General features: G+C 38.7%; 1 protein-coding gene across 6 annotated transcripts in view; it reads left to right on the top strand.

Annotated features, from left to right (window-relative positions):
- The window catches only part of PIEZO2 (piezo type mechanosensitive ion channel component 2), a 378,661-nt gene extending 366,969 nt beyond the window's left edge, over positions 1-11,692 (top strand). For 4 of the 6 annotated variants that reach the window (XM_015595755.2, XM_015595756.2, XM_015595757.2 and 1 more), the window contains 7 exons: positions 2,232-2,420; positions 2,778-2,870; positions 4,161-4,333; positions 5,717-5,845; positions 7,057-7,136; positions 9,703-9,886; positions 10,959-11,692. In XM_015595755.2, coding sequence (XP_015451241.1) covers positions 2,232-2,420; positions 2,778-2,870; positions 4,161-4,333; positions 5,717-5,845; positions 7,057-7,136; positions 9,703-9,886; positions 10,959-11,211 — 1,101 coding nt within the window. In that variant the 3' untranslated portion in view covers positions 11,212-11,692. Of the gene's footprint in view, positions 1-2,231; positions 2,421-2,777; positions 2,871-4,160; positions 4,334-5,716; positions 5,846-7,056; positions 7,137-9,702; positions 9,887-10,958 lie in introns of those variants that run through there. The other 2 variants (XM_015595758.2, XM_015595760.2) reach the window with 2 other exon arrangements.
- The last annotated feature ends 6 nt before the right edge of the window (positions 11,693-11,698 follow it).

Genomic DNA, 11,698 nt, shown 5'->3' with positions numbered 1-11,698 from the left:
AATTATCCTTTTTATTTTATCTTTAAGAAACAAAAAGCTTCATTTTAATGTATATCCTCTAGTTAAATATATACTTCTATCTTATGCTAAATCTATGGCTATTTAAATTACATATGGTAAAACATCCTGTGAAATTTAGATATCCGAGAGTAAGTATTAGGGCATCTAAACGAAGCTGGCACTAGTGTCCACTCTATCTTTTAAGAGACTGACATTACCAATGATGATCACTTGTCTGGTATGAAGAAGAAGAGTAAGCTTCTTTTAAAAGTAACTTTTCTTGGAAATTATTCCATATTAAATATAATATGTTCCTGGGGTTTTATGAATGTACTTTGTGAAGAAAGAATAATTTCCTAGAAGGCAAAATGTGGGCATAAGCACACACATTGCAGGCCACTTATTCCTAGTCATTTTTTTTACAATAATTTTCATGCAGCTACTTCCTAAAACAGTTTAGGAAGCTGTTTGGAAATGTGGCAGGAACTGCAAACTGGAAATACGGTTAAGAGTTGAATTAACTAGGAAAGGTGTGATGGAGCAGCATAGGACAGGAAGGTGACTTCACTTTGAAATTGAAGGGAAAAGTAGCCTCCTAATTAGATAAAAGTCAAAAGTCTTGTCCCTGTTCTGCCCTGGGAAATGCATACAGGGGTGAGCAGGAGGAAGGGGAGAATGGGGGAGGGCCTGCAAAAACACTGGTCTTCAGGAGAGGAGCCAACACCATCCCACGTCAGTCAGAAGAGACCCAAACTGTTCTTGGCAAAAGTAGATAAATCTCCTTTAGCCCACAAAACTCTACATTATGTAATACTGGTGTGCTGTTAGAGTGGGTTGAGTGGCCCATTGTCTAAACTCGCCACATTGAGAAAATAATGAAAAAGCAAATCCATGCATGTGTGAGTATATATTTCCAATTTTTAAATATTCTAGTTTTTCTTTCAAAATAGAAAAATTTTAAGCAACAATATCAAATTCCAGTGCAAAGATATCAAAATATAGTCTTTAATCTGAACCTCTCACAACTTTACAGCAGAGTCATTTAGAAGCAGTATCTCCTGTGCCCTGAGTGAATGGCGCTCTCCATACTGGCTCTGATCTGCCCTCCAGTTCTGCCCGTATGCTTGTTTCCAAGAGCATCTGCAGTGACCACTGAGTGTTAAAGTTTGTAGGGCCCTTGTAGCTGTATTTTTCAAGCCTCGGGGTGGTCTGCTGACTTCCAAACCTCTCTCTTAGCTTGTAACCTAGAGCTCAGTGCCTCCTGGTAGAATGTGGATTATTTTTCCTTACCGTCACCTACTAAAATGAGCACATCCTCCTGAGGGAGTGTGAGCCCCAGGATAAATCTCACTGCCAGGCTGGGGAGTAAGGATGACCTCCGTCTTATGTATGTAGCCTAACTTCAAAGGTCATCCTGGAAGGAGAATAGGTCACTGAGAAGCAACATTTAAGCAAAGAATATGCATATAGAGCTTGAGCAGTTTTAACATCAGACAGCAAAGCTGGCTCCTTCTACCTCTCCTATAGCCTCTAAGACAGTGCTTAGTAGGTCCTTCATAAAGCAAATGGAAGTGATTCCAGCCTCTACCAAGTGCGCTGCTCTTACACAGGAGCATGTCCCTATGTGACACACACACACCTACCATCACCCCTAACCCTACCCCACTCGGCACATCACCGAAGCAAGGGCCCCTGTGGAGTCATGGCTACGAAGAGGGCTGGTCTGATCCTACAGATCTTATTGTATGACTTGAACAACATTGTTTTGACAGCATGTGGGATGAATGAAGTTGAAAATGTTTTTCCATCCCCTAAAGGGGTGAGGGGTCAGTTGAAAGGCACAGCTTTTGAATATTCAGGAATTTAAAGTAAAATGTTTTTCTCCCACATGATCTCATAAAACCAGAGGCTTTATTCAGCAGAGTTTTTGATCCATTGGTCCTTAGGTTCATTACCAGCAAAACTCACAGAACAGTGCGAAGGAAGAAGTCACTTAGGTCTTGTTGGTTCCCCGTGGTACCATGATAGGGACCTGTAGGGAGATTATTACAGCTTCACATCACTGCCTAACTTCGTCCCAGGTTAGGACAAGATTGTTCTCCCCACTTCAGAGCAAGCAGAGCAGTATCAGGACTATATCGAGTAACAACCCCATGGGAAGAGCACTTGTCCTCTCCACCTGTTTCTCAGGGCACAGTGGCCTGAGCCTTGTGTAAACTCTTCTGTTGCAGAGATACCCTCAGCCCCGGGGGCAGAAGAAAAAGAAAGTAGTGAAGTATGGCATGGGAGGCATGATCATCGTTCTGCTCATCTGTATAGTCTGGTTTCCTCTTCTCTTCATGTCTTTGATCAAATCTGTCGCTGGGGTGATTAACCAGCCCCTGGATGTCTCAGTCACAATTACCCTGGGAGGTTACCAGGTAATCACTGTGCACTTCCTCCAGGTCTCACCCACCTATCAGTACCTTACCTAATGTGGTACCCTTTCCTGATAACCACCTACAAGAGGTGTAGTTAGGTTTTGCCGATTCATATTTCCTATCTAAATTTTGACTGTGTCAGCAAATATATGGTATTTTAAATAAGGTGCAGAAGACAGTGAAAGAATAGTTCTGTTCTGGTTTTGAGCCTAGAAATAATCAGTTCAAAAAGAGATCTCTGAGGCCAGTAGCCACAGGGTACCCAATGGGTGACGTACTATGTAAATATTTTCCCTCTAACCCAGGATGCGGAGAAGAGCTCCAGATATTGACAACACTGTGCATCTTGTTTTCCAGCCTATTTTCACAATGAGTGCCCAGCAAAGCCAGCTGAAAGTTATGGACCAGCAAAAGTATAATAACTTTGTAAGAACTTTCTCTAGGGACACTGTAAGTAAATGTTTATAATAGATCTCTAAGAAGATCTTCCATCTAGATGAGCTGTCTGGTTGTCATATTACTCACTACTTTGCTATGGCCTGTGTGTGGGTGGGCAGAGCTATTTAGAGATTATCAATTGTACACAGCAGATTCCTGGCTATTGGCCACTTTGATAATCTAAGATATTATGTCTGTATTATTGGATGTAAATGTTAAAAAACATAATTTTAATTCAGAACATTTTAATGTAAGCTCAACAAATATTGATCCTTATAAATTTTAAAACATTTTAAAAATTGTGGTAGATAGTGATCCCTTTGACTAGTGGGTCTAATCTGGTAATCTATCCTAAAGAAGTAATTCGAAATATGGAAAAAGCACTATGTCGGTACCTACTTCTGATAGCACTCTCTGTATCAGTGAAAACTTGAAGCAACTTGAGATATCAACAATTAGGGACTGGTTAAATAAGTCACCACAAATGTATGAAGTGAATTTGATTAGCACTGGCTTCCCTAGGGTAGCTGTAATAGAAGGGGGCTTCCACTTTATATTTTATTTACATGCTATGTTATCTAACTATTTTTCAAGCAACTTGTAATAATAAAAAAAAATCATTACAAAGGCTATGCATGGCATAAAAATTTCTCAAGGTAAAACGTAAATGAAAAAGGATATAGACTTTTTAATGATAAAAAATTAGATACACATCTTCTACTGCATAAAACAGTGATGATGTTCCAGTGGCAGAGACGTGCCTGGTGTTATTCTTTTCTCTACACTCCAACTTTTAATAATAAGGTAACACAATTTTTCATGATTAAAATTTGCTTTACAAATAATATTTATTTAAAGAAAGCGATTAGGCAAACAGAAGCTTTTCTTTTTTGTAAAATTGTCAGCCTATCACACTGTCAAAACTAACCTTGAGGGCTGAGCAACTGTGAGAACAGAGCCAGGATGTCCTGTGTAGATTAAATTTGATTCTCTCATGAGAGGGACAATTCCTCTTAATGGGAAGGAAAAAAGACATTAAATCATATCATTTTTCTTTACTGTTTAATTGGAATGATTCCACAGCTGTGTTGGTGTGGCAGCATCAGCTCTGGGAGCTGCCTGTGTCTGTGGGCAAGGGAACAAAGTCAGTGCAAAGGAATACAAAGACAATCTCATATAGAAATTTTTCTTTAATAGGAAGAAATCCTCTCTACACAGTCAGTTAAAAAGAAGAGTAATAACTTTCTTTATACATCACCATGTATATGATCTATTTATGCCTGTGTATTTGTGTGCATACAGGGTGCTATGCAATTTCTGGAAAATTATGAAAAAGAAGACATAACAGTAGCAGAACTGGAAGGAAACTCAAATTCTTTATGGACCATCAGCCCTCCCAGTAAGCAGAAAATGATAAGCGAACTCACGGACCCCAATAGTAGCTTCTCTGTTGTTTTTTCATGGAGTATTCAGAGGTAGTTACTGTATTTCCATGCATAATTTTCCCTTTCCCCAGTCTAACCTCGGTGCAGGGTGGGGTCGGGGCATAGAAGGGCAGAAAAATTAAATAAACGTGGGTCTTAGTTCACTTTGCATCTTGGAGACGTGCATTCAATGTACGGCGAAAAATTTTGTTTATTAAATAATGGTTGGCCTGAGAACCATTGACAAAACTGAGGACTTCTTACTTTTCCTTTTTTCTACTAACTTCACTTTTAAAGAGAGGCTGGTGATGAGCTCTGTAAACAAGAGCGAGAAGTAGAGAGAAAAGAAAGAGGGTGATGACTCATAGAATGAAACAGAGTCTGGGTGTAGCGTAAGATTTCCCAAAAAGGTTGGAGTTTGTTCTTAATAAAGAAAGTGCAGCCTCTAAAACTCCAACTTCTCACTTGCATATCTCCAACATTGGGGTGGAGGGGCCCTAGCAGATCTTTTCTCCAAGTGTTAGGTGCGAGAGCAGCTTGGCAGAGGGGAGAGATGAGGCAGATTTCACCTAACCTGCGTCAATGGACAGCAAGCAGCTGCTACTTTACTTGTTTAGACAGAGCGTGTCTCAGGAAATGTACGTACATCCGAAAGCCTGACATGTTAGTGAAGTAATTCCAGGGTCTCAACACAGTCTACCAGATGATTAGCTTAGTTTCTTTCATCACAGTCTTGTGACTCGGGACTCTATACAAGTTTATTTGTCAGTCAAGTTTTTGGTTCACTTGGGTCCACAGTTCCAGCTTCTTTGATGGAATTAAGAAAGAATCATGACAGGTACAGAAGAAAACCTTGCAGAATCTAAACTGAATTCACAAGGAAATAGTAAAGAAATATTTTGAAGAAAATAGTTCGAAACGTAAAGAACTCCTTTAATCTTATTTTCTCCTTTTAAATGTTCCCAATTCCTCACATGGAATTCTGTACTGCCAAAAATGTACTTCTTAGCCTTTCTTTGTAGAGCTACCAAAAAAATAACAATAATATTAAAAATCAACTTCTGATTGAACATTCCTTTTAAAATGTGGATTCTATTAGTTACCATGAAGACCAACTTTATTGGATTAATATAAAGAATGTTTTGGAAATTTGTATCAGAACATCATGACAGTTTCTCTTTTGGTCAGCAGACTCTGCTTCCTCACCTGCCATCTGTTTTAAAGGTGTTTGTGACCTCTCTGGGTTTTACTAACTTGGTTATCTAAAAAGCTGGACAGAAAGGTGAGGTGGACAGAAAGGGTTAGGGTTGGCAATCGTGAACCCAGTGAAACCTTGGTGAGGTTAATAAAATTAAGTCAAATGAGTTTTTAATTTCTCTTCCAGACTTGTGAATAATCATTGACATTGAGTTATTTTTTTTTTTTTCCTCACAGAAACATGAGTCTGGGTGCAAAAGCAGAAATAGCAACAGATAAGCTTTCTTTTCCTCTTGAAAATACTACACGAGAGAATATAGCTAAAATGATAGCTGGCAACAACACAGAAAGTTCAAAAACACCAGTGTAAGTTGATTGTTTGTTAATATAGCTTTAATAGATGTATGTATCTAGTAAGAAATTTCTATCTACAAATTCATCATGTATAAAAAATACAAATTTCTTTATCCTTTGATAATTCGAGTGAATTTCTATTTGGAGGTCTCATTGTGCTGGATTAAAGAGACTCTATTCTTTTCCCGATCACTCTCTGTCCACTTAGCCATGGAGTCACTCTCATCTCTGAATAGTAAGCCTTACTATTCTTACCTCAATTGCCAAAAGCCAGGGAAAGACCCTACAAGACCCCTTTTCTACTATTACTCCTTCCCCAGGGTCACTGAATGCCTGAAGGGGGCGAGGGGGAATACAAGGGGTAAACAGAAATTTGAAGGAAAAATTGTATCTTAATGTATTATCCTTCCATATAAGTACTCCATTTCAAACACATCCAAACTGTAATGTTTAGATTCTAATATGAAAACTAGCAAGAGATAAAAGTGCCATTGGTCTAAAACTGCTAAATGAAGTGTTTCAGATGTCCACCAGCCATTGCCCAGTTCTGTCTTCCATTCTATCCTGGACTCATTTTATGCATCGGATATAAGAACCGCCATGATGCAGCCCTCAAACATATTCCTGACTCGGATATTCTTCGTTAGTCACTAAAGTTGAAAGGCTTTTGAAGATTGTCATATCCTCTCCCATCACTTCTCAGATGCAAAAACCGGTCTAGAACAATGGAATGACCTGCTCAGGTCACCCAGCTCATCCCAGCATAGGGAGAATAAAGTCCGGGTCACCTGTCATCAACTCAGACTTCACTCTTATCACTAGATCAGTTCATGCATTCCATTTGATTAGAGATACTTTTGAAATCCTAAAAATTAAAATTAAAAGAGCACTCAATGTCACTGCTATGAATGATAGTCTCCTAGCAAGAAAGACAGCCACTTGCGTCAGAAACAGTCACAGGCATGGGAAAATCTCTGGCAGTCCTGAAGCCATTACCTGGCTTGTGTATAGTGTTTACATGAGCATTTGGATAAAACCTGGTGAGTGTTTTTTCCAGCTTCAGAGAATTTTGATTATAAAGAAAATCCACAAATTATGATGACTAGACATTATATGAAGGCTCTCATCATTCTCTGTTTGCTATAACATCAAAATAGCAACAAAAATGTTTTATATGGGTAAAACAATTAAAACTTAATTACTTTTTTTTTCTTAACGTACAGGACTATAGAAAGGATCTACCCATATTACGTGAAAGCACCTAGTGACTCTAACTCCAAACCTATAAAGCAACTTTTATCTGGTAAGAATGAGAAGCAATCATTTCAGAACTTTTTTTAATCCTTCTTTGATTCGACTTCCACAGTTTGCATTTTCAGCCTTCATCAAGCTACTTTTCAGTTCTCTTTCTCTATGTAACATGACTTGCAAGAAGCACAAGTCTCCTGGCTGTGTTCACTGGCCACAAGAATCACTCACTAACCCAGGAGCCATGTTCTTCATTTTCTTTTTACGTTGATATAGAACCTGATTGACTTAAATTCACATTTAGTGACTTATGTTACTGATTAATCATTCTGTTTACTTGTTTCTATTATCAGCCGTATCTGTGGCAGAATACTGCCTCATACAGTGTAAAATGTAAAGACTCCACAACAAGAGCAATGAAAAGATAGCAGGAAATGTACTAGATTCAGCCTATGGGTGACTAAGTATCAAGCAGTGCTCTAGGGACTGTATTTTCCCAATACAACTGTGATGGGAGTGAATTGATGTTTTTTATTTTTTTTTTAACAATCAAGCATTGTTTGACTTAATCAATTACCTGGTCCAGAGTAGCTGTGTACATCTGGTCAAGGTAGAAGGACAATGCAGTATCCAATTCATGTTTATTCATTTGCCATCATCACTGTCACCAGGCTTTGCATGGCTCATGTTTAACTGGAAAGGTAGAGATGTAAGTAGTCAATTAGAATACTCCTGGAGAGAACCATAAATAGAGGCAGGATAGAGGGCCCAAAGGGCGAGCACTGGGCAGACCCCCACCTGCTGCTTTTCTTCTTAAAGAAGTATGTCTTGCAAAGTAATTGCAAGATGCACTGAGAACTTTGGTATTTCCCTTTCAATCCAGAGTAGTTCTAGAAATGTGCAGTCTGCAAGTACAGATTATTCAACAATTAGTTTTTCCCCTGACAGAGTTCTGTCCCTCAGCAGGCTGTTCCCTGCCGTCACCTTCCAGAATGGTCCCAGCCGGCCAGCGGCCATTCCTTCAACTTCCTGCTGCTCCTTGGCAAAACATCTTATATTTTCATAGTTCCCTATCTTGTTCCCTTCAGATTCAAAGAAAGATGTGTCCTCTCTCTTTTCCAAAGTCAGTCGTTCCCTGTGCCCCAGACACCACTCCCTCCTTGCTTTCATTCCCGCAGCATCGTTTATTCATTTCCTCTTTTACAGGTCCTTTCCAGCTCCCCACATTGTCTTGTCTGCCTGAGAGTAATTTGAGGTCCAGCCTATGAAGTCCTGTTACCCAGACTGCATGGTCTTGGTGCTTTCAGATCCTGCCCACAATAACCTAAGGCCTTATCTGATGAGCTTTACTGAGTTATCTTTAATCTTAACCACAAGGTATATTTAGCATAGGTTGATGGTTATCACCAGTTAATGGGTGAGGAAACTGAGGCTCAGTTGTGAAATACTCAGCTGTGTTTGTACAAGCAGGGTGTGGCAGAACTAGATTCAAACCCAGGCTTATCTGGGTCTATCTGGCCCTAGGGCCAGATGTCCCCTCTCAGAACTCTCTAGACTTCAGAACCAACATTATTCCTGCTCCTGTGTATTCTGGTGGTTCACATTCTTCCTGGATAAGAACTTTATCTTTACCAGTCTCCTACCATTCCTCACTCTTTTTCATCTATCCATCCATGCATCCATCCATCCATCTAACAACAGATGTTTGTTGCCAGGCATTGTCCTAGAATCCCATGACCTAGGAATTTAGCTTGAAGTAATGCACATATGGTCCCTCCCCTCACAGTGTTTGCAGTCTACCACCATAATTCTCAGTGCAGGCTCTATTCTTACTGGCAGGGGTGACCTCTTCTTTAAAAAACCTATTCATCGTAACTCTAAGCTTTTTGTTTGCCCTTTTACTATTCTTTTACATTCACCCTATGTAATCATTGACCATTCATTATGGATTTTCAGAACTTTCAGAGCTTCATGCCATCAATCCTTCCTTCATCTCCATCTGCTGATGTTCTCACTCAGCAAAACTCAACTCAGAAGTCATCTCCTCTGGAAAGCCTTCATGGATCATACCAGAAGTGGTCTCTTCAAGCTAACATACTTTGTCAATGCAGATCCTATGGTGGTTCCCATATGCCCATCAAATGTGCTTGTGTACCTGACCTTTTCCCATTGAAATAAGGAAATATGCTATATGCAACTTTGTAACTCCTAAACATTTAATGGAATGACTTCCTCTTAGCAGACACTCAATAAATGCTGGGACTATAAATGAATCAGTCAATTCAATCAAGAGTTGTTGACTTGGGTTTTTAAATATCTAATTTGTTGTTTGGAATTATTAGCAAAGATGCTCAGGTGATGGATCTCCCACACTCTCCCTTTGATTTGGGTGCCGTGCACATGTAGCAACAGTGACCGACCTCTTTTGTGAAAAAGAGAAACCCCATACACACCTCGGACCCACTCTTCCTTTTCTACTTGCATTGTTAACAAGTCTACATGGACATCCTGGAATCGTATGCTATAAATAGTAACCAGGCTTTGCCATCCAAAGACTGTTGATTTGCATTAAATTCTAAAATTCTCATACTAACTTGATTTCATTTTTTTTCCTCTTCCAGAAAATAATTTTATGAATATCACCATCATTTTGTCCAGAGACAATACAACTCAATCTAACAGTGAATGGTGGGTTCTCAACCTGACTGGAAATAGACTGTACAATCAACATGTCCAGGCCTTGGAGCTGGTGGTCTTCAATGACAAAGTTAGCCCCCCAAGTTTAGGCTTCCTGGCTGGCTATGGGTAAGGATTCATTAATGGATTAATAGTTTCAAGAGTCTACTTCTGTATCATATCAAGTTGAAGATGAGAAGCCTCTTATCTTCTTTAAATTCTCCACTTTTATAGATGAAATATTAAATTTCACTGATCCTTGGCCTATCATCTTAAAAAATGAGGAACCAGAGTCTCAAAGAATTCACAATGCCTTATGTGAGTCACACCAGTTATGACAGGACTAGAAGCTGTATTTCCAGCTTTTTAACTATATGGCATAGTTGGATGCAATTCATAGGCATAAGTTTATCTCTTTAATGCTTAGATTTCCTTATGAATTTAGCAGACATGGAATCAATTAGAAATCACAGTTTTGGACAAGCCCAATGTTACTCTTTAACCACATTCCGATGCTGAAACCCTAGGACGTGCACATCCCCTACATGCACAAGTAGAAAGTTTTCCCTTTCTTAGAATGAGCCTTTTAAGAAATCATTGTCTATCTAAGTTTTATGATAAAAATGAATCTTGAGAAAGTGTTGTTAAAGTGAAAAGTGCTAGGTACAGAAAAAGTGCATATAGTACAATTGGATTTCTACCAAATATATTATGTGGTTTATGCATATAATTTGTGCAGTAAAACCATCTGAAGTTCATACAGGAAACTGTTAACATTGGTAATTTCCAAAATGTGAGATTTCAAAGGACTTTTATTTCTCAAGTTTTACAGTTCTATTATCCATTTTTTAAGAAAAAACATGAATTACTTTTCTTTATTAAATGTATTGGAGTGACACTGGTTAATAAAATTACGTAGGTTTCAAGTACAATTCAGTAATACATCATATGTATATTACATTGTCTATTAACTGCGCAAAGTTAAATTTCCTTCCATCACCATATATTTGACCCCCTTTACCTTAAATCACCTTTTTAAAAAGAAAAAAAAAGCGAATGTTTTCACTGGAGGGAAGGCAATCTAAGCTTTGATAAGTTTATCGTAACTTCTATGTATTTTGAAGGAAAATGTTATTTTTTATACATGTTTTTAAAACCATATTTAACTGCTAAATACAATTTCTACTTAATTTTTTTTCAGTATCATGGGATTATATGCTTCAGTTGTCCTTGTGATTGGAAAGTTTGTTCGTGAATTCTTCAGTGGCATTTCTCACTCCATCATGTTTGAAGAGCTTCCAAATGTGGATCGAATTTTGAAGTTGTGCACAGATATTTTTTTAGTTCGAGAGACAGGGGAACTGGAACTAGAGGAAGATCTCTATGCCAAATTAATATTTCTGTACCGTTCACCAGAAACCATGATCAAATGGACTAGAGAAAAAACAAATTGATACCTTAGGACACAGACTGCAAGTCAAGTTAACATTTGAATTGTTTTTAAAAAGCACAATATTCTCATAAGAGCTAAAGCATTTCTAGTTTGATGGAAATGATTTCTCTTCTGACAGGTGGCCCAAAGGGAGTTGACTTTTTTTTTGCAGTCAAAGTTACATTGCAAGTTAAGCACTGATGAATTTGTAATTCCATTTCTCTGAAATCAGGGCTACTTGGCTTATATTTTAGTCAACAATATCTCGTATTCTGATGGACTATGTGAAGGAATCATTTATGTGTCTCCTCCCTCAGAGAACAGAAGAGAAGAAAAAGTAAGAAGGAAAAACGCCATGTTTTCCTGTGGAGGGACTACGCCCTTCCTGAAGAGATGCTCTAATGCAATAAACAGTGCTCTGTCGCCAATGGGGAAGCTGCTGTGAGGAGACCAAATGGGCCTCAGCACACCCCAAATATGCAACAGCAATAGGAGGCTGAATACTCCTA

The sequence above is a fragment of the Pteropus alecto genome, unplaced genomic scaffold (assembly GCF_000325575.1).
Source record: "Pteropus alecto unplaced genomic scaffold, ASM32557v1 scaffold146, whole genome shotgun sequence".
Taxonomy (NCBI): Eukaryota; Metazoa; Chordata; class Mammalia; order Chiroptera; family Pteropodidae; genus Pteropus; species Pteropus alecto.
This window is presented reverse-complemented; position numbering and strand designations above follow the sequence as displayed.